This window comes from Dermacentor variabilis, chromosome 5 (genome assembly GCF_050947875.1).
Source record: "Dermacentor variabilis isolate Ectoservices chromosome 5, ASM5094787v1, whole genome shotgun sequence".
Taxonomy (NCBI): Eukaryota; Metazoa; Arthropoda; class Arachnida; order Ixodida; family Ixodidae; genus Dermacentor; species Dermacentor variabilis.
The window spans coordinates 96,384,563-96,408,158 of NC_134572.1; the positions used below are offsets into that span (position 1 = coordinate 96,384,563).

Consider the following 23,596-nt stretch of genomic DNA (forward strand, 5'->3'; position numbering starts at 1 on the left):
AGCAGATTACAGTGGTAAACTTGCTGTGCTTTCCGCTTTCCTGGCAGACTCACCACGTAGTTAACGTCCGACAGTTTCTGAACAATTCGTGCTGGGCCCCCCCACTGCACGTCTAGTTTGTTGTTTAGCGATGTGCGCAATATCATGACCTCATCGCCCACCTCAAAACGCCGGGCCCTGGCGGTCCGTTCATAATAAACCTTGGCCCTCTGCTGGGCCTTTGTCATTGCTTCACCTGACAACTCCTGTGCCCTTCTTAAGCGTTCGAGGAGCTTAAGCACGTACTCCACCACGACTGGGTCGTCGCCCCTGCCTTCCCACGATTCTCGAAGCATGCGAAGCGGAGACCGAAGCGAGCGACCGTACACCAGCTCAGCTGGCGAAAACCCCGTAGCTGCATGAGGCGCGGTCCTTAATGCAAACATCACCCCAGGCAGACACAGCTCCCATTCAGTTCGATGTTCAAAACACAATGCTCTCAACACGCGCTTCATGACGGAGTGGAGCTTCTCAACGGAATTCGACTGTGGGTGGTACACTGAGCTGTGTAACAGCTTTACCCCACACCTTTCGAGAAAAGTTGTCGTCAAAGCGCTAGTAAACACTGTGCCCTGATCTGATTGGATTTCCGCAGGAAAACCAACTCGCGCAAATATGGACAGTAGTGCATTGACTATCTCAACTTTGCTGAGTTCTTTAAGCGGCACTGCTTCAGGGAACTTTGTCGCTGGGCAGATCACAGTCAAAATGTGTCTGTACCCCGTGGCTGTTACCGGCAGAGGTCCCACTGTATCAATAACGAGCCGTCTAAAAGGCTCCGTAATGATAGGTACCAATCTCAACGGCGCCCTCGATTTGTCCCCTGGTTTGCCCACCCGCTGACAGGTGTCACATGTCCTCACGAAATGGTCTGCGTCCCGAAAACACCCTGGCCAATAGTACTCTTGCAAGAGACGGTCCTTAGTTTTCTTAACTCCTAGGTGTCCGGACCACGAACCCCCGTCCGACAAGCGCAACAGATCCTGACGATAGCATTGAGGCACGATCAGCTGATCGAACTCCACTCCTCTGCGGTCTAGATACTTCCGGTACAGGACTCCACCTCTTTCCACAAAACGCGCATTTTTCCGGGCGATACCTTCCTTGACATTGCAGCGCACGTTTTCTAGGCTGCCATCCTTCTTTTGCTCGGCTATCAAAGCCGACCGGCTGACTTTTAGCAACCTATCAAGTCCGTCTGACGTAGGCGCGATGAGCAAATCTGCAGATAGCTCTTCTAACTTTCCCTTATCGGGCATTTCCTCTCCAGTATCTGGCGCCTTCAACGCTACAGGCTCAATTTTATTCAGTTCGGGCGTGCTCTGAATATCAGCTTGCTGCACCTCTGACCCTTTTTCATTGTTCGATAACGTCGGCCCCGCAACTACCGCCTTCGCAGCGAGCTCCCGAACCTTCGATCTGGTTAAGGCCTGAACACTAGCTTCACCAAACAAAAGCCCCTTCTCGCGCAGGAGGTGATCGGACCTGTTCGAAAATAGGTACGGGTACTGGGGGGGCAGCATAGATGACACTGCCGCCTCCGTCTCAAGCGCTCCGAAAGGTCCTTCAATAAGCACTTTTGCTACCGGCAGACACACGCTATGAGCTTCCACGGCTTGCTTGATCCATGCGCACTCGCCCGTGAACATATGGGGTTCTACGTAAGAGGGGTGAACTACATCCATTGTAGCTGCGGAATCGCGAAGCACTCGGCACTCTTTCCCGTTCACGAGGAGGTCTCGCATGTAAGGCTCGAGAAGCCTCATGTTCTCGTCAGTGCTGCATAATGAAAAAAACACAACTTTTGGTGTTGTTTCCGGACACTGCGCCGAAAAGTGACCCGGCTTCTGGCACGTATAACACACGCGCGCTTGCCTCATCTCGAACCGCTTTCTGCGTTCGGCTGCCGCCGTCTCTTTACGTTTGGTCGGACTGCTTTCACTCGCATTCTCACTACGCGTGTTCCCCTTTGCTCTCATGGGTGTGAACTTCGGCCTCTCAAACTTCGAGCCAAATTCACCCTTTTGACCGTCCTTAGCTCCGCGAGCCCGACGCGTCACAAACTCCTCGGCTAGCTCAGCGGCTTTAGCCACCGTACAAACGTCTGGCCTATCCAAGACCCAGTACCGCACGTTCTCAGGTAACCGACTATAAAACTGTTCTAGCCCGAAACACTGCAGAACTTTATCGTGGTCACCAAACGCTTTCTCTTCTTTGAGCCACTCCTGCATGTTTGACATAAGCCTGTACGCAAACTCTGTATATGACTCACTTTTGCCTTTCTTATTTTCCCGAAACTTCCGACGGAACGCCTCCGCTGACAGCCTGTATTTTTTTAGCAGACTCGATTTCACTTTGTCGAAATCCTCTGCCTCCTCTTTATCCAAGCGAGCGACTACGTCGGCCGCCTCGCCGGGTAACAAAGTGAGCAAGCGCTGTGGCCACGTTTCCCGAGAGAACCCCTGCTTCTCGCACGTTCGCTCAAAGTTAACCAGGAACAAACCAATGTCCTCTCCAAGCTTAAACGGCCGCATCAGGTCAGTCATTTTGAACAATACGCGTTCTCCTGCACCGTGTGCCTGACTTCCATTACGAGCGCGTTCCATCTCTACCTCAAGACGCTTCATTTCCAAAGCGTGTTGACGGTCGCGCTCTTGTTGCTCTCGCTCTTTCTGTTCTTTACGTTCACGCTCTTCTTTTTCTTTCTGTTCTTTAAGTTCGCGCTCCTGTCTTTTTGCAGTCTCCCTCTCCTCAATGGTCTCAAGGCATTCCGACAGCTCGTCATCCTCAGCTTCTAACTCAAGAATAGCCTTTAGCAGTTCAGGTTTTCTGAGTTTGTCTGAGACATCCAGACCCAACTCTCTTGCAAGCTCCAGCAATTTCGGTTTGCGCAACGACTTCAAATCCATGGCTGCTCTGAATGCTGCTTTCTCTACTGCTTACTATTGTCTTGCCGCAAACTAACCCGGCAGCAACGACAACCACAATTACCAGCTCTGTTTCTGACACTAACAAAAGCCTGGCAAAGCTCAGAAGAAGAAAGTCCCGCACTCACCAAACCTCGCAGCCAAGAGTTCAGCGCAGTCGTTCCGCTGCAGGCAACCAGTCATCACACAGGGCTCGTTGCACTGCTCCCGGATCGTCGTTGAGCTGCTCAGCATACAGTCAACTGCATATCTTCGCTGCTGGCCTCCGTTGTCGCGATCTCACCGCTGGCAGACAGTTGTTGTGGTCGCACCGCTGGCGCGAGTTGTTGGGAACTCGGCGCTGACGCCCGTTGTTGCACCTGGGTCGCAAGCCCCAAGGGTAGCGTTGGCCTGGCGGCCTGGGGTACAACTGGAAGCATCCGAAGGTCCCGGCAAAGCATGAGTCGACTGGTAACAACAAAACAACTTGTTTATTTTAACATCGCAAAGAGTTGGCGGTCAGGTTGACCGAAGTAGAGAGACGGGAGTGCACTTTACTCAACAGAAGAAATCGGAGCCCTCCTTTTGCGTCCGGGGGCAGCTGCTTTTATACTCTCGCAGTTGTGGGCAAGAAGGAACCCCTCAATAGACGAGCACGTGACTGTACCGCTCGGGCACAATGGGATAAGGTGACGCATACTGTCGTGTCGCCGCCGGTCGGGCACAATGGGGAGGAGCAGGTGACTCACACTGTCGTATCGCCGCCGGTCGGGCACAATGGGGAGGAGAAGGTGACTCCTACTGTCGTGTCGCCGCCGGTCGGGCACAAGGAGGAGAAGGTGACCCCTACTGTCGTATCGCCGCCGGTCGGGCACAAGGAGGAGAAGGTGACTCCTACTGTCGTGTCGCCGCCGGTCGGGCACCATATGCACATACACTCACACACGCACATGAAGACACGTGGCATCGGAACATGCCTGGACGCGCTTGGCGGGGAGGCGTAGCGGCGACGCCGAACGGGCCAAAATGTCTGCCGCTTTGTTGCAGTCGCGCCGGCTAAACCGCGCGTCGTAGGCGAAACGTAACATCAGTCTGCGCATGACAGGTTCAAATTGTCTTGAGCAGATTGTCGAGATGGGCACAGGAGAAGGGCTTTGAACTAAGTCCCCTGAAAAGTTCATGCGCCTTTTTTTTCTGTATTGTCTTTAAAGACCCCTGACTAGACAGGTAGGGGCTACTGAAGAAATAGAGACCTGGTCCTAGACCTCCATATTGAGCTGAATGGTCAACACCTAACTCTAAAGAAACAACACAAACTTTTAGGCATCATTTTAGATATGAAATAACCTTTGTTCTATACATGATTTACCTTAAGACCAAATGCCTAAAAACTATAAAAATTCTTAAAATATAGTCATACACACACTGCACTAACCCTTTAAAACTAACATGCCGAGGATGACGAGGCCGCCTTTGATGAAGATAGGTCCTCCTATCGAAACGTTGGTGAGTCTTTCTGAGGCACCTTATCCCTGTTTATAACCTTTATACCACAACGTGTGGTAGTGAGAGGAAATACCTCATAAACCTTTACAAAAGCCCCATACGAACACGTTTAGATTACGAGGCCATAGTGTGTCAATCGGCTACTCCTAGCGCTTGAAAGATGCTAGATCCAGTGCATCACCTAGGTGTCCGCCTGGTGACCGCTGCCTTAAGGACAAGTACTCTAGATAGTCCCTACGCATAAGCTGATGAGTGATTGCTCTATTTCAGAGATCATGCTCCAGATTCATATATTTTCTGAAAGTGAACGCAAACCGCGAACATCCCTCTTACGTGACCGTAAACGATGTGACATCCGCAAAGCTGTTTATAATCGACCTGTAGCTGAAGAACCATTGTCTCTGCGTGTAAGAAAACTTTGTGAGGAAATGGGTTTCCCAAGCCTTGCGCATAGCCTGATGGGACCAGCGAAGCCATTACCGCCGTGGCCATCATGTATTACAGAATGTGATACACCAATCGTAGAGGAGACCATACACGCTCCTGAGGCACATAGTATAATGCATTTCGTAAAACGTCTGTACAAGTACTCGTGCACAGAATTTTACAGTCACGCTTCTAAGACACATGCAGGCTTGTTTTATGCAGAAGTTTGTCCATCATACTCGGAATCCGGCGTCCTGCACCCGGAAACAAGCATCTTAAACGCTGAAGCACATGCACTGTTGTCGGCTGTGAAACGTATAAGGCTATGAAGACTTAAAAAAAAAACAATTATATTTATAGACTCTCAAAGCGTCGTAAAAGCCTTAATGTCACTACGTACACGAAAACCCTGTACATGGTAAGTTATATTTCCTTCTTTCCATAACTTACATGTTTCACCAGCATGTAATTATATGCTGGGTGCCCGGGCATAAGGACGTCGAGGGTAATATGCCAGCTGACCAAATTTCCACATCGATTGCATCTCAACCTATCAATCCTACCGCTGTTGCCTCTGCCACAGATCTGAACCCTTTCCTACGAAAGAAACTGAGAAGCCATTAGCAACGCTTGTGGGACGCTGGAACACATAATAAGCTTCACGTAGTTAAGGTTACGTAACAGTTAGGGTCCTTGCCCTCCACAAAGAAAACACGATGAACTAATATAGCACCCACACGCCTATAGCACCCACACTATTTTACTGATTTGTAATGAACATCCATCTTGTGGTAGATGTGGTGAGAAGCTGACCGTCCTCTGCATCCTCCTGGTGTGTTGGGAAGCAGAAGCTGAAAGAGAAAACACTTTCCTTTAGCATACCAGCAGCACATCCCTCTCCAGATCCGGTAATGTTTGTTGGTGAAGAACCGTTTTTTGACACCAAAGCAATCGTGGGTTCTTGGATGATGTTTTGTTACATGTTATTCGCCCAAAAAATTCATAGCAAATAATCTCGCCAGGGCATGCCGCTGTAGTAACAGTGTTTTATAGCCCATGTCTCAAGGCCCTTGTACTTCAAAGGCTAGCTTTATTACGGCAGTAGTGCTTCTTTCAAATTTTACCGCTGAGATGTTTTAGTATATCACATAATTTTTACATGTCGAAATGAAAAACATGTACTCAGTGCCAAATAGCAGTAAGAGTGACAAACTCCTTTAATTGGTTCAAATTGAGAAAGTGCATGTTTCATTCGGAACAATTAGACAGGGAGGTCGATCCTATCTCTCCCTACGACTTCTTTCGTTCGTCGATCAAAATGTATACTTTTAAAATAACAATAATATAACACAGCATTGTGTATGTGCAAGCCGACGGGTTGACTAGCGCTTCAGAAGCATTTGTCCTTCGATGCACTTCGTTCACTCAATCCTGCATGGATCACGCTGCCTGCCAATCTCAAAAAATTTGATGCGGAAAACTTAACACTCATCAGAAGCTAAAATTATTGCTATAAAGAAACATTAAGTAAACCAACTAATATTTTATTCTCATTTTTTCTACAGTTAGCATGAGAACAGGTATACCAAGAGTGCTCTGTGTTCGGCGTAGCAGCTCAGCCTTGAAACGAAAGAAGTAGTGAGACATATCACACCAGGAATTGTAAAGGACTAAACGGGCTTTCCCCGGCCAAAAAACTTAACTGAGTGAGCTCAGACTAAAACACTACTTCGTTGTCAGTTAGGGTGCAGGAAAAACAGAAAGAACCGAAAAATATGTCGAGATGATGAAGACGGGCAGTAAATATGGGCCGATACCATGATTCTCGATAAAAGTGGGTGCTCTCAATAACGTTCCGTGACTGTGAGTTAATCGCGAAGAGCAAAGTATTTCCTACGAAGCCTGCATCCCAAACAGGCGAATCCTCGCTTCTGAAGAAATGAATATCGCAAACCATTCGGAGGTTATGAATGTGGCCACTGTGGTCATACATAATAAGCGAAGGCATTGTAAAAGGTAGTCGCAAACATGTCAGCCTGTGGCAGAACTTGAATTTAGGCTACGTCCATTCTTTGGTGTCAGAAAGATGGTCGACGGTGGAAATTATGGAGGTTCTTAATGCGCACAGAGTTCTGCTTTTCTTTATAAACGCTGCGATATATTCCGATCTCGGCGCGTGTTTTCTTCTTGAAGGCCTTAGAGCAGCGCTTTCAACGGAAGCCACCGATCGATATTGCTGTAATCGCGGTAGTAAAAGACACCGCAGAATTGACAACCATCCGGCAAATTCAGGTAGTGGCGAACAACCCTCTCTTCTAGTGCTCAAAGCGGAAGAATATGGGAGAACAACAGTTGAAGCCTTCATCAAGTCTCCGTCAGCGGGGACAAGGTGCCGGAGCACATAGTAACGAAAGACGCGGTCCCATTCACTCAAAGAATAACAATCCAAATCAAATTGGAACGAGTAGCGGCGTAAGTTATGCTTCTTAGTTTGTTATAACGCGTATCACTAAGGAGGATTGAAATGAAGCTAAAAATGGCAATGACTTTGAGCATAATGAAGTGCCAACCTCAGCGTGAGTTTTTTCTATAGCGTGAAAATATGTTACCCCTAATCAACACCGCTTTAACATAAGTATAACTAAATTTACAAAGTTTTGCGTTGGACCGCACCTACGTGAATCAGTTATTCGAACAGGATGGTTATAATATGCACTAAATTACAGTTATACAAGTTCCTAGAATTACTGTGGCCTATGGTACCAGCATTAATTTATATTCTTTCTTCAATTCTTGAGCTTTGCTTGGGTAAATGTCTCCACTCAAATAATTCGACTATCATGTTCGCGTCATTCGAATGCCTAAATTAGTGTTGCCGGAGAAAGGAACTTCTCTGGCATAATATTCCAATAAAATTGTGCAAGCACCTGAAACGACGCAGGCCGATGCCTGAACATTTGCGTCGGCTAATCGGTACAACTCGCACAGCTGTCGACTGAAGCATACGATTCTTCTTGGTCGTTGTTTCAAGGCACGTTTCAGCTCTAGCATCCAGCGCGCGCCGCAAGAGTCAGTCAGGTTGACGCTGCTGCTCGTGCCTCTCTCTCTCTCTCTATCGACAACAAACGATAAAAAAAAAAGTTTCGAGGTCCCATCCTTGGGAACACGCGGGCCACATGTCGGCGTGGAGTACTGATGCACTTTTGCAGCAAACGTGCACGGCAATAGAGGCAATTCACATGCACGTCATTGCGTACACGTGCACTTCGAATGGGTATAATTCATTCGTGGGCTTTAACCTCGTAAAACAACACTGGGGCTTTGGGAGACGCGGTGTGCAGGACTCCCGATCAACTTTAACCACCTGAGGTTCTTTAACATGCATCCAAAGCAAGATACACCGGAGTTCGTGCAAAACATGAAAGAAAAACAAACAGAAAATTCAGCTTGCTGTAATGAAACAGCCTTATTTGCATTACGCATACACAAAAAAAAAACGCCGCCTGGCTCGTTCGAATGTACCTATCTACAGTTCTACCGGAAGCTGGCACAAGAGGGTAAAATCAAAATATCAAAGGCTGGTGCGAGCACTCGTAGCAACCGCAGGGCCCTCTGATTGGCTGAAACCGAGGTGTACCGTGAAAGAAGGCCATATGCGGTTAGCGTCACCCAGAAAACTCGCAGCAAGGGCACTCAAGCTGTTTTCACATCATTCGACGGAAATCTACGGACAGTGACAGATGTGGTAGGGACAAAACTAAAGCATTGGACGGAGCTTTTTCAATACACTTAAACCGAAGAGAAAGATAAAATGAAATTTCGGCTTGCATACAAGGTGAGTTCGTTGCATTTCTGAGAAACCATTGTCGTAGTGACGAAGAATTTCATGCAAATTGAGCATTATGTGCTGGATAGGATGTTAAAAAAGATGGCTCAAAGATAAACATCCAAATTTTAAACTTTTTCGCAAAGCATTTCTATTTGTCATTATCTTGTAGACCCTTTACTGGCTGTAGTCGGCTTTTAGATTGTAGCTTGTTAGAGCTTGTTGCTCGTTAGCTATAGGGCACGACAAAGGAGAAGCTTTGTTTGACAATTTGAATTCCTTGTAAGATATGCGATCCTCAGGGTATGAAACGGTACATTAATTATCTTCCGATTCTCGTATTCATGCCGGGCAAGTAATTGAGGAGCTGATAAGATCACAACGACTATTTCTTAATTGCTCAAATACACTCTTGTGACCTAATTTTTTTTTTAATTTACAGAAACGATATGCTTGATTGCTCGTGTTCAGTCTACGTCAGTGCAGTTTTAGCTCGAAAGGTTACCTTTCGTGATTCTGGCGTAACTTGTTCCGTTTAATATTCGGTCGTAAACGGAAAATTGAGTATTGCTGATTCGGTACCCGGTAAAGGGAGGGGTAGTCTCGAAATATCAGTCCCAGCGTAGTTCGTTTTTTTTTTCTTTCTCCTTTTATAGTCGTTCCCCAAAATAAATACATTTCCTCCGCGACTGGTGACATGTGAAAATGCTCAAGACTAGCACGTGCGCGCGCTAAGAAAACTAAACAAAACCAGATTTTTTTCAAGTTCCTCGCCTAGGTTATATCGTTTCTAGCGACACCTACTTTTTGAAAAAGTGTCTTTTAGTAGATGAGCCGCGTGGTGTAAAGCGTACCGCTTACACTGAAGTCGTCAGCTTTGAAGCTCCGTCTATATATATATATATATATATATATATATATATATATATATATATATATATATATAATGAAATGGTGTTTATTGCAGCTCGTTCGAGAGATCGCAGGTAGCTCTAGATGACGAGTCCTAGCACTTCGCATCAACAGCCCGAGCTCGGGTCTCGCGCGCAACGGTGGCAGTCCGCACTGTGCCACATGCATATTGCCCACTACAACTTCCCCCGCGGCGAAGAGGAGCCATCCTGGTGACCTAAGGGGATGACACGATAAGGGGGTCGTGGTACGGCTTCAGGCGGCTGACGTGAACGGTCTCGCGGCCACGGCGGCGTTTGTCCGAAGATGGCGTCACCGGTTTGACCACATAATTCACAGGCGAAGTACACGCGACGATCCGGTACGGTCCTTGATATTTCGGAGCAAGCTTTGGGCTAAGGCCTGGAGCTTGGAAGGGCAGCCGAAGCCAGACGCGAGAGTCCATGGCGAAGGACTGTGTGGGCAGATCGTTGTCGTGGCGATCTTTGTGGATTCCTTGGGTATCCGACGTGAACGAGCGAGCCAGTTGGCGGCACTCTTCAGCATGGCGAGCAACTTCGGAAAGAGGGGTGAATTCAGAGGCATCCGGGTGATATGGTAGTACAGTGTCGAGGGTAGTGGGTGGTCCACGTCCATAAAGAAGGAAAAATGGTGAGAAGCCTGTGGTAGTCTGAACGGCGGTATTCTATGCGTACGTCACAAAAGGGAGAACATCGTCCCAGTTGGAATGATTAGACGCAACATACATGGTGAGCATGTCCCCAAGAGTGCGATTGAATCGTTCCGTTAGACCGTTAGTCTGTGGGTGATACGCCGTAGTGGTGCGGTGAATAGTGCGGCACGCCGCGAGTAGCTCATTAGCAACTTCAGACAAGAAGACACGGCCTCGGTCACTGAGTAGTTCTCGCGGTGCGCCGTGCCGTAAGACGAAATGCCGTAAGATGAATGCGGCGACATCGCGAGCAGCAGCCGAAGCAAGTGCAGCAGTTTCAGCATATCTTGTGAGGTGGTCTACTGCGACAATTACCCAACGATTTCCGTTATCACTGCATGGAAGAGGCCCGTGAAGGTCAAAACCCGATCAAAAGGACGTGCAGGACACGGTAAAGGTTGCAGAGGGCCTGTCGTATCAGAAGATGTCTTGCGTCGCTGACAGGCTGCATATGACCGAATGTATTTGCGGACATAAGAATACATGCCGCGCCAGTGGTATCGCTGGCGGAGCCGCTCGTAGGTTTTCAGGACGCCAGCATGAGCTTGTTGTGGGTCTGCATGGAAATACGTGCATACGTCGGAACGCAAATGGCGAGGGATCACTAGCAGCCATTTGCGACCGTCTGGCTGATAGTTCCGGTGGTACAAGATGGCGTCCCGTAGCACGAAGTGGGTGGCTTGGCGACGAAGGGCTCGAGGGCATGTAGACGTTGAAGAACTGCTAAGAATGTGAATGAGAGACACAATCCACGGATCTTTTCTCTGTTCAGACGGCATGTCAGTGACAGCAAGCGCAGCAACCGGGCACTCTATGGATGAAGGTGGCGTTTCGTCGGATCGCATGGGCAAACGGGAGAGCGCATCTGCATCAGAATGTTGGCGCCCGGATCGATAAATGACGCGAATGTGAAATTCTTGGAGCCGAAGAGCCCAACGTCCAAGACGCCCCGACGGGTCTTTCAGTGACGCAAGCCAGCAGAGCGCGTGGTGGTCTGTCACAACGTCGAACAGACGGCCATACAAGTAAGGGAGAAATTTGTTTAAGGCCCAAACTATAGCCAAACATTCTTTTTCCGTGACAGAGTAATTGCATTCTGCCTTCGTGAGAGCACGACTCGCATATGCAACCACATATTCTGGAAAGCCAGGCTTCCGTTGTGCAAGGACGGCTCCAAGACCAACGCCGCTGGCGTCGGTATGAACTACAGTCGGTGCACTCGGGTCGTAGTGGCGTAGAACAGGCGGTGAGGTAAGCCGACGACGCAAAGTGGTGAAGGCTTGGTCACAAGCCGGAGTCCAGTCGCGAAGGTCACCAGGACCAGCCAGGAGCTTCGTCAGGAGAGCGATGATGCAGGCAGAATTGCGCACAAAGCATCGAAAATAAGAGCAAAGACCAACAAAACTTCGGAGCTCTTTCACTGTAGTCGGCCGCGGAAATTCTACGACAGCACGAAGATTGTCAGGGTCGGAAAGGACGCCGTCTTTGGACACGACATGGCCAAGTATGGTCAACTGGCGGGCTCCGAAGCGGCACTTTTTCAAGTTAAGTTGAAGGCCGGCGGCGGTAAGGCAAGTAAGGACTTCGCGTAGACTAGAGAGGTGAGTGGTGAAATCAGGGGAGAAAACTACCACGTCGTCTAAATAACACAAGCACGTCTTCCATTTGAGGCCTCGTAGACTATTGTCCATCATCTTTTCGAATGTCGCGGGTGCATTGCAGAGTCCGAATGGCATTACTGTAAACTCATACAGGCCATCAGGCGCAATGAAAGCTGTCTTCGAGCGGTCGGATTCATCCACTGGCACTTGCCAATAGCCCGATCGCAAGTCCAAAGAAGAAAAGAATTCGGCACCATGAAGACAATCCAGGGCGTCATCTATGCGCGCTAAGGGATAGGCATCTTTTCGTGTAATCTTGTTGAGGCGACGATAGTCCACACAGAAACGAATCGAGCCATCTTCTTTCTTAATGAGTACTACAGGAGACGACCAAGGGCTGCAGGATGACTTGATAACACCACGTTCAAGCATGTCTTCAACTTGCTCGGCGATGACACGACGCTCGGTGGATGACACGCGGTACGGACGCTGGCGTAATGGTGCGTGATGTCCCGTATCAATGTGGTGAGAGACGGCACTTGTGTGGCCTAATGATGCTTGGATGCACTCAAAAGAGGCGTGAAAATCATTTAAAAGAGTAATAAGCCGCGCAAGTTGTGTCGGCTCGAGGTCATCGGCAATAGAGCGACCAAAAACATGCGGTGATACTTGGTTAGATGGCACATGGGGTGCCAGTGCTGTTACGTTGGCAGTATCCACGTCGTCGGTAACAGGGAAATGCAGAATAACGTCAGCGTCCACAGTCTGGATGGTACCAATAGTCTCGCCACAATGCAAAGCCAAAGTGTACGAATTTGGGTTAGAAATCAGTATTTCTGCAGCCCCATGGTGAACCGTGATGAGGGCGAAAGGCAACAATAAAGGCTGGCGGCGAATGAAGACGGCAGCGGGTGAAAACATGACCGTCGCTTCGGCAAGCGATGCGCATGAAAGAGGGACAAATACCGTGCAGTGAGGGGGAAGGTCAGTATCTGAAGCTACACAGATCCTGGTAACATCATGAACTTGAAAGTCGTGAGATGGCAAATCGCACAGAACGGAGAACTGAACTTAGCACGTGCACAAGAGAGTTGTAGTGGGCAATATGCATGTGGCACAGTCAATGACGGCGTGATGGCGCGACAGAAAATCCCAACCGAGAATCACATCGCGGGAGCAACAAGTTAACACAAAGAAATCAATCGAATACAAAATGTCTCGAATCAGCACCCTGGCAGTGCACATAGCGACTGGCTGAACTTGTTGTGCACTGGCTGGTTTAAGCAATAGTACCGAAGGCATCATGGTCACTTTCCGTAATTCACGGCAAAGTTTCTCACTAATCGCGGATACAGTAGCACCTGTATCGACGAGCGCAAGACATTTGATGCCATCAACGGACACTTCAATAACATTAGCGGGGGGAAAACGAGGACTTTGATGTTCCGACGATGACGCAGTTCGTGCCTCAGGAACTGCGGAAATCAGTTTTCCGCCACAGTAGTACTGGCACTGGGCCTACGACGCATGGGTGAGAGTGAGCGCCGACGAGGGGAAGGCGAGCGATGAGTACTGTAGAGCTGTGACTGCGGTGCTGGTATGTCATCAGCAGCGTAGACTTCCGGTGGTGGTCGCTGAGGCATACGGAATGGTCGGAAGCCGGACCTGGGTGGTCGCGCGGTGCCCACGAAGGCCGGCAAGCGCCAGTGGCAGAAGCGCGCTACATGTCCCGGTGTACCGCAGGCATAGCATATTGGGCGGTTGTCAGCAGTGCGCCAAGGATTTGTACCTTGCTGCTGTGCCCTGAAAAAGCGAGCCACCGGCTGGCGATGCGAAGGCGGATGAGAGAACACCGGCTGGAGAGGCGCTGAAGGCTGAGGAGAGAATCCCGGCAGACGAGGCGCCCGTGCAGCGGCTTCAGCATACGTCAGAGGCGCGGCCACGGGAGCCGGCTGACACGGAGGTGGAAGAGCTTCGGTCACTTGCTCTTGAATTACCTGTCGGATCGCTGGAGCCAAATATTGAGAAGGCTTCTCCGTGGTCGGCAAAATCGAGAGCTGTCGCGCGACCTCCTCGCGCACAAATTCTTTTATTTGCGTCAGCAAAGTTGTGTAGTTGTCGCCAATAACCAATGCTGCTAACGAATCTTCCATATGCGGTGGGCGCCGAGCTAAGATGCGTTGTTTCAGTAGCTCATCAAAACTTTGGCATAAGTTGATAACTTCGGCCACGGTACGCGGATCCTTCGCTAACAACATTTGAAATGCGTCCTCATCAATGCATTTCATAATGTGTTTTATCTTGTACTGTTCCGCCATTGACGGATTCACGTGCTTACACAGGTCAATGACATCTTCGATGTAACTTGTGAACGTTTCACCGTGGTGTTGCCCGCGCCCCCGTAAGCGTTGTTCTGCGGGAAGCTTGCGCACAGCGGGGCGCCCGAACACTTCTGTGAACCCGCCGTGGTTGCTCAGTGGGTATGGTGTTGCGCTGCTGAGCACGAGGGCGCGGGATCGAATCCCGGCCACGGCGGCCGCATTTCGATGGGGGCGAAATGCGAAAACACCCGTGTACTTAGATTTAGGTGCAGGTTAAAGAACCCCAGGTGGTCGAAATTTCCGAAGTCCTCCACTACGGCGTGCCTCCTATTTAGAAAGTGGTTTTGGCACGTAAAACCCCACAATTTAATTCTTTTTAACACTCTGTGAAACTTGTCTTGAATCTGCTCCACGTTGTGAAATCGTGTTCGTGGTTTCGGAACCAGAGGTTCGCGACGTCGGTTAAGTAAAACAGCACGTTGTGCAACTTGGTGACGTCATCCCACTTGTTATGCTGGCTCACCCGTTCGTGAGATGACAACCAATCCTCCACGTCATGATCATCGGTGCCGCTAAAGATGGCAGGATCACGCTGGCGCAATGCACCGGAAACGATGACCGTCGGAGGCTGTGGTGCATCTTCCTGGGTGGTTTTGTCAGGCATGGTCGCAGCAGTCGGTAGCGTCCGGCTTCGGAGTTCCAGTTTTCAAGGTTACCTCGCACCTCCACCAAATGAAATGGGGTTTATCGCAGCTCGTTCGAGGGATCACAGGTAGCTCTAGATCACGAGTCCTAGCGCTTCGCAGCAACAGCCCGAGCTCGGGTCTCGCGCCGCAGCGGTGGCAGTCCGCACTGTGCCACATGCATATTGCCCACTACAATATATATATATATATATATATATATATATATATATATATATATATATATATATATATATAGACGAAACTTCAAAGCTGATGATTTCCCTGTAAGCGGTACGCTTCACACCACGCGGCTCATCTATTAAAAGAAACTTTTTGAAAAAGTTTCAAATTGGACAACTCGGACTCTCTTCTAACTATAGACGTGCGCGACCATACGCGGAGGTCATATACGCGTGCACCCCAAAGATTCTGGCACCATTGAAAGCTTTACCTCGCCCTTCAGAGCCAGAGCGGCGCTGCAAGAGCGGCGCCAGCAAAAATTACATAACTTTCAGATTGTGAGCACCAACATTGTTTTTACTTTTTTAGTAGACTGAGAAGATTTAAGATAAAAAGCACGCGCTATGAATGAAATGCCTTATTTCTACACTGTCCTGGAGAATAATTCAATCAAGAAGACAATGCCTTGATTGAGCAACCTTGGCGGTTGAATATTACAGCATCAGCCTTGCATATACGGCATAGGTAAACATGTGGAATACATCTACCTAAACGTATATACGAAGCAGATATTTTATCGTCCTTGTGGTATTGTGCCGTGATTGTGGCTCAGTGTTCGTATCGTCTCTTGCTGGAATAAACTTTTTCTAAACACACCATGGTGATGGCGAAAATTCGCCTGTATTCTTCTTATAATTGCTATCGCAGTAAAATGCGAGTAAAGCAATGCCATACTCTCTTGGGGCAAGTATTGAACCAATCTCAATCTTGTCTGTGGAACTTTAAATTTGAGAAGGTTAAATTTTAGCGTCATTTGAAAGCACACTTCTAATTAGCGCTACAAGTGTGTGAGATATGATAGAATATATGTGAGGTCAAATTCTAGCGACCGTTTAAATCAGACTTCTGATGTCACAGTAAGTGGATAGCGCGTTCTCTGAAATTTCCGAAGTGAAAAAAATGAGCCTTCAAGTTAATGGTTTTTTAGCATCGCAGCACGGGAGCCCTTAATATGCTCAATATGCCATCATGTTCTAGGTTTACATCTTCAATAGTTTTTCAGAATGTTTTACATCCAACATATACTTCAAACGGATAGATGTGTGTTTTCTATGTATGCTAGACGTGAAATAGATTTGTTTTTATGTATGGCGTTCTCGTACAGAGCTCACGCATAGAGTCTATATTCTGGAAGTTAACCAAACGTACTGCATGTGAAAGTGTGATCTACACTCATGTCTTCTCTCTCTCGTTCTTTAACTCTCCCATCCTCTTTCCCACTTGAAGCGTAGAAAACTTGACAAGTTTTAGTTACCTCGCCCGCTGCCTTTATTTTCTTCTCTATCTCTCCATGTCCGCCAGGCTACAAGAGGGCACTGGGATACAGTTCAGCAGCAGCCGCTTTGTTCCAATTACTTTTGTCCGCAGCCCTACCTGTGCTGATGCCATTGAAAGCTCTAGAGTGTCGTAATATATATGTTAAGTGTTGCGATACATTTATTTACTCATTAGCTATTGGTGAAAGTGGACGTATCTGGGACAAGTAATGACGCACAGAGATGTGTGCGAAGTGGGGCGCAATGTCCTAAATTCAAGGTTTTCACTAGAGCACCAATATTTAGCCTTAAAGCACAAACGCTAAAAATCTTTTTGCAGATATTCCTGCTGCGGCCTTCAACCTGGTTCCAGTGTCGCCTCAAGATTGTTGCCATCGCAGCAGTGCTCACACTTCTTGCTTACCTACTTCTACGCCTCCTAGTGCCTGTGATCAGAGCAAGTTTATCAGAGACTCCTCTTAGGTGGTTCCCAGACCCGGATATCGCTAAGAAACCTATGCCACTCGAGCGGCTATACAATAAGCCGCGCAAATACCTCATAAATCCCCAAGACGTGTGCCCCACAGATATACCAATCGACTATCTCTTCATGGTTTATTCTGCACCTCAATATGTCGAAGCCCGCAGCGTCATTCGACGAACATGGGCAAATGACGCGAAGAGGTACGCTGGAAACAGGGTCCTTTTTCTCTTCGGCAAGCCCAGCACCGCTAAGTTACAGAGCGCCCTGGAGTTTGAGTCGCAGCAGTACGGGGACATCGTGCAAGAGGATTTCTTGGACACCTATCGCAACCTGACGCTGAAGACGGTAATGATGCTTCGATGGGCGGCGTACCATTGCCCGCAGGCCCGCTTCGTCGTCAAAATAGACGACGACTGCTTCCCTAACCTGGCCAATTTTTATCGGGCCATGCATGGTCAAGCAGAGGACGCGATCTACGGTGAACTGAGGCATCGCGACGTACCGCTGCGCGAGCCCACTCACAAGTGGTACATCTCGCGCGAAGAGTTCCCCAGGGACATGTTTCCGGACTACATCACGGGAGGCATGTATGCCATCGGGGGCCATGTCGTGAATCTTCTGTACAGGGCCACGGGACAGGTAAAGTTCTTTCGCGTTGAGGACATGTATCTCACCGGAATGTGCGCAGAGCGAGCGGGTGTCGCGAGGACTAACTTGGTGGGGACTTACAACCTCAAGCTCTCTTCACTGTGCGATTACAAGAAGGCCATCTATGGTCACCACGTGACGCCCATGGAGATGAACGAACTGTGGTACGCCATGAGGCGTCTCGAATACACGTGTCATCGAATATTATTCAGTGTTCATCTATGCTACTGCCGACCAGTAGATACGTCGACTGGTTTGGCCATTGAGACGCCCGTGTTTTGAAAAGAGTGTCGCTTAATATTTTGTTATGAATTAACAGCCTTTAAAGGCGTAGCCGCAAACAGTCCACATGCTGAAAAACAAAACTCTATTTTAATCACATATTTTATTGAATATGCGGCGTGCGCATGTCAGTGTGTTTCTTAGATCTCTTCGTATTAGGACTGTGAATAACTTATTTCTTCCGTACCTGTTCCTTTAAAGGCGTGGGGGGCACCTAGAAGCTCCAGTAGAAGAAGATAAAGGTGAAAGGTGAAACATCCAAATAAAATATTTTTATGTCCTCTATTTTCTTCCACTTGAATGCAAAAACCCACTGGACCCGCCATTTATGAAGGAAGTTAGACTGAATACTAAGCTTGAGCCTCGACTGCCGACTAGATCAATCTCGGGCTATCGAATCCTAGTCTGCTTTTATTTTATGATGGGAAAGGCAAGAAAATTCACTATTTTACTGTAAAGGTATTTCTTTTTGGTTGATCATTGCACACATGTAGTGGGGTCACGTGTGACCATAGCCTGTGTTTCCATTAGCAGTCCTTCTGAAAGTAGTCACATTGACCTTGCACATTATCCCGGCGCTTGCAAAGAAATGTGCTGCACTGCATCATGTCAATTCCCAGGTTGAGGTGCCTACCCATTGGTTACAGGTAGAGCCTTCTTTAGGTGTACCATTAAAATAAATAAAAGCATTGTTGGGTCTTCTACTAATCACGAGGATCATTCTACAGGTTATTCACTCAGCTCAGCACTCAGCTGACAGTGTTCGTGATCTCCAGGTCAAAAACGCAGCGACAAAGAAGAGACCAACCTGTGACCTGAACGAACGGTGTTTCATTTATTAGGCCGAACCAGCCACTACGCAATGGTCGCTTTGCGCAAGCGAAGCCTGTACTGAGCGCTGGAAAATGCCAACGGTTTAACGCCGGACTCGTCAGGCATGGGATCACAACGCCACGCATACTGCAGAACCAGACTCGATACCTTAATGAAGACGCTACAATTTGATTTGAGGTAACCTAATTTTGAATTTTGTGTAGATGTTTATTCTTACTATAGGAGATGCGTCAAAAATCTGATGGTGCGTACGTGGCCTTCAAAATACACGTAGTACCGTGCTCGCTAACCGGGCGTAGGCAGGATACCTTTGCGTATTAGCGTTTATATTCACCGTCCTACACAGGCAGTTTTCTTTTCATTATGGCTCATGGAATGTGCAGTTTTCTTAATAATGACTGTGAACATCCTGGATATCTTGAATTTTATATATTGGGGGAGGCGGCATATATACATTCGTCTAATAGCGAATGGGAAAGTTTTTCCCAGAATATTTGTACCAAGCGAAACCATTTGTCCTGTTTCTTCGTGGTTATGGGTTCCTGTTTTGTCGTTGTAGGCCTGATTAATTCGTTGCTTTTAAGTATGCGCTTAAAACTTATTAAGTATATTGTGCCTTAGGCAGCAGCCTTATAGCCCCCCCCCCCCAAAAAAAAATATAGATACCGTACTGACGCTGATTCCCATAGAAAAAGAGCGTAACTTGTATTCTTCCGGAAATCTGCGATGCACCATAATTTCGCAGCACGTATATGGGCTCCAGCATAGCACTATCCCCCCCCCCTTAGAATCCTACAGGAATTTTTTGTACCTGCTTGCTACCTGTGAGATATAGGCTCGTAAGATGTAGTTGTGTGTAATGCCCCTTTTCTACGCAGGCAATTCCGCGTTACATCGACTCCCTTTGAATTCCACTTCACGAAACTCGTGTTGATAGAGAACTCGAAAATGAAACCATGCTTTTGCATAGAATGCAGACAACTCTTGCAGTCGCCACAGTGCTGGCTTTCGAGACAGGATGTGCTGATTATTCTCTCTGGGCAAACTGCGATGAGGAGGGCGACACGGGTCACTAAACCTGGCCACCAATTCTTCACTGCTCAGAGCTAGAGACAATGATGAATTGGGAAGAAGAGAGCATTACTTCAATTGTGTTTGTAGGATCCATTGTGGCCGGAAGATCTGCGAATAGTGTGAAAAGGGGCGTCATATTATTATGAAAACTTAGAGTGCTATAAAAGCACAGGACGTAGAAAAAGAAACACACACCACACGCGCTCACTCACAACTGGTATTTAATGCACTCATGGAAAAATACATATACAGAAAACGGACGCATCACGCGTGTCAGGACGAGGTACAAAACCAACATACATCTAAAGCACGTGTTAACACAGATTAATAAAATTGAATTGCTTATCATGCAGCAATAAGGGTGGTCGGCTTGCACACAGTGCGGCGTTCGTGGTGAGATGATAGGCTTCCCAGGTTTCTTGTGTGGTTTGGTTAGGGCGACTGAACAAAATGAGTGTGTTTTCGAACATGAATTTACAAGGGCACGATTTGCAATGTAAGGCGAGATGAGAGGATGGCACGCTACTTAACGAATTTCTGTCCTCCTTGAGGCATACACTGACACATCTGCCTGTTTGTCCAATGTGCATATGACCATAGCTAAGGGGAATTTTATACGCTACTCTTGAGACGCAATCGACAAAACGGTTACCATGTTTCTGGCTGCATTTTCTATCATCTATTGACGTGGCCTGTGCCCTTCTGTGCACAATGAAGCAAATACGACTTAGCCTGTGTGGTGCAGAAAAAGCCGCCCGAACACCATAACGCTTTGCCACATTATTTAGGCCATGGGAAATTTTATGTACGTAGAGAACAACTGCCTTTTTTTTTTGTTTCCTTCATTTTGAACAGAAGGACGGCGCCCGCATTTTCCTTGCTTGGCAAGGCGCACGAGCTTTTCACAAACTGATGTGATGAGATGCATAAGGTAACCGGCGGCCTTGAGGCGTTCCGCTTGAATTCGGAAACTCGTGCTCAGCTTGTGCACGCAAGCTTTTCTTTTTCAACACCGCGCGTAAGCACGACGGAAAATTTCCGCGTTTTACAATTTTTTAGTGCCCCGACGCGAAATGCAAATCCGGTTTTGCAGGTCGTGGATTCTACCGCCTGCAAACATGATCTGCACCAAAATTTATGCACAAATCAAGAAACTGCAATCTATTATTACTCGGCAGCTCGGGGGTGAATTTTAGACCCATGTCTTCTTTTTCAAAGCAATCAACAATTTCTTAAATTCTCTGTGACACACGTGATTTGTCAATAAAAATCAAATATTTGTCCACATACTTGAAGACTCATACACCGTCCTGAAGCTTGGCGTTTACACTACTATCTACCACCCCTAGAAAAATAGAACTTAATATTGGCGCCACTCAAGAACCTGCACAAACACCTGATTTCTGCATGTACAAATTTCCATGCCAAATCATGGAGGTAGATTTTAAGAAAGTCAAAAGTTTTAAAAAGGACTCAGCCGAAACACCACATTTATTACCAAAGGCAAGTTCGTCGTTAGATTCTTGCCAACACGGCTTAAATATTTTTCGTGTGGCAAGGAGTAATACAGATCGACTGCATCAATGCTGAGGCTGTGAAGCCAGCAAGGTCATTCCTGTTAAGGTACTTGTGCATATAGTTGGAAATGACTATAGCTGCCAGGTCTCCTTTTCCGACACAATTGCTCTAAACCGCATTTCCGGTTTGTGCGTTTTCATGGTGAAAAATATTTATAGCTCACATCTTTTGATATCTTCTCTCACATCATCTCGCAATTTTATACCACTGTGACCTCATGAACTTGCGTAACATGCATTATAGACTTTTCTTACGAGAGCTTCCTGAACGTCGCCACAATGCCCTCTTGGCTATGTAATTACATGTGAGCCCCCCGAAAAAGGAAGCTACAGCATGCGCATTTCTATCCGCTCGAGCAACAGTACAGAGAGGAGGTTCTCCCCCCCCCCCTTCACCGATGGACACGTCTATATTATGGAAACCTGCATACAGACAGAGAAATAACGTCTTCAGGCATCAATTAATTAATTCTGTTAATTAGGGATTTAGTTTGACAGCCATTTCTTACATAATAATAACCATGAAAAGCGTGCAGCCACACAGTGCAAAGAGAATTTTCAATTCTTTAGGGTGTTTCGTCAAGTTCGTGGAATGCATACTTCGTGCGAGAAGTCTCTGCTGGAACGTCAGATATGAGGACATCAACTATATATCATGTCTAGCATACTAGGAAAGCACCTGTCCAGACTGCTGTGAAAAAATTCACGCAGAAACTTCTCTGGCAGCTGTCTAGGTATGGGCAAGCATTGCGCCACTTGTTCATCTCCACGCAGCCCGGCACCGTTATCAATGTGACGAAACTTGATCTGATCAACGACAGCGCAGACGCGACACGAAGTGCTGCGGACGGCGGCGCAAGGTGAATTGATGACGCAAGCAAACTACTGCAGGTGGCGGAGCCAGGCACCCCATATTTTGATTTTGATTAAGATAGATATAATTAAGGCACTCGAACCCTCTACCTTTAGTGGGTGATAACCTCACTACCTTTTGTGTAGGGCGAAGTTAATTGTGAGACAATTAATTAATGTAAGGTTAATTAAGGCGCTCGAGCGCCCATATTCAATGGCACCAAAGTTGATGGGAGACAGAGCCACGACCATCAGTGGGAGTCGCGCCCCCGACCTTTGGTATTAAGGCGCAGTTGATTCAGATAGACTTTATTCAGGTACTCAAATCCACGACCTTCGTGGTAGTCGCACGCTCGACCTTCGGTGGGAGTAGAACCCACGACCTTTGGTCGTGTTCTACTCTACTACTCTACTCTACTCTACTCTACTACTCTATCTCTTCATTTAGCCTTAAACAACATTCTTGAATGGAGCAACAAGTGGGGAATGAAACTTAACTCAGATAAATCTGTGCTTCTACGTATAACAAACAAAAAACTACCCCTAAAATTTTCTTATTCTATTGGCCAAGATCCCTTGGCCGAAGTGAGCGAGTACAAGTATCTTGGAATTACAATTACTAACAACCTAAATTGGAATAGCCACATTGCTGCTACCGCCTCCGCTGCTTTCAGAAAGTTATGTCTACTTCGCCATAAGCTTAAACATGCATCCCATGAAGTAAAATCCTTAGCCTACACCACATTTATTCGACCCAAATTGGAATACTCGTGCGTTATTTGGGACCCGTTTACCAAAATCAACATTTACGCCCTTGAAAGGATACAGAGAAGAGCCATACGTTTTATTTTTTCCAAATACGGCCGCGAAGAGTCTGTTTCTGAATTACTGCGTACAAATGGCTTTCACACCCTTCAAACGAGGAGAAAAATAATGCGCCTGCAGTTCCTCTACTCCTTGATAAACCGTAAATTTTCTTTAGATCCTAGTTCATACATAACACTTTCCGCATCCAGGAAAACCCGTCATTCCCATCCCCTCGCTCTCTCCCCTTACGTTGCCAGGACAAACCTCTTTAAGTTTTCATTCTTTCCTCGAACCATAGAAGAATGGAACCTCATCCCTTTCCATCATCTGAACTCACCTGAATCAATTCAAACTCATATTATTAGTATTTCTTAACTAACATTGCTGTTTCGTGTTATATTGTTTCATTTCTTGAATTTCATATTTTTGCAATTCTGCCTTTTATACATGTACTTTTATTTGTTACCATGCCCCTCCTGCTTGGGCCACACGGCCTGCAGTATGCTGTAAATAAATAAATAAAAAATAAATAAATACTCTACTCTACTCTATTCTACTCTACTAAGTTAAGACACAGCTCCTTAAGATAGAGGTAAGTAATTAGGAC

At 47.2% G+C, this 23,596-nt stretch overlaps 1 protein-coding gene across 2 annotated transcripts in view; it reads left to right on the forward strand.

Moving 5' to 3' along the window:
• Positions 1 to 18,130, forward strand: part of LOC142582935 (beta-1,3-galactosyltransferase 5-like) — a 229,183-nt gene extending 211,053 nt beyond the window's left edge. The window contains exons 1-2 of one of the 2 annotated variants that reach the window (XM_075693079.1): positions 8,536 to 8,712; positions 16,772 to 18,130. In XM_075693079.1, coding sequence (XP_075549194.1) covers positions 8,689 to 8,712; positions 16,772 to 17,845 — 1,098 coding nt within the window. In that variant the 5' untranslated portion in view covers positions 8,536 to 8,688 and the 3' untranslated portion in view covers positions 17,846 to 18,130. Of the gene's footprint in view, positions 1 to 8,535; positions 8,713 to 16,771 lie in introns of those variants that run through there. The other variant, XM_075693078.1, reaches the window with a different exon arrangement.
• Positions 18,131 to 23,596: the final 5,466 nt, after the last annotated feature.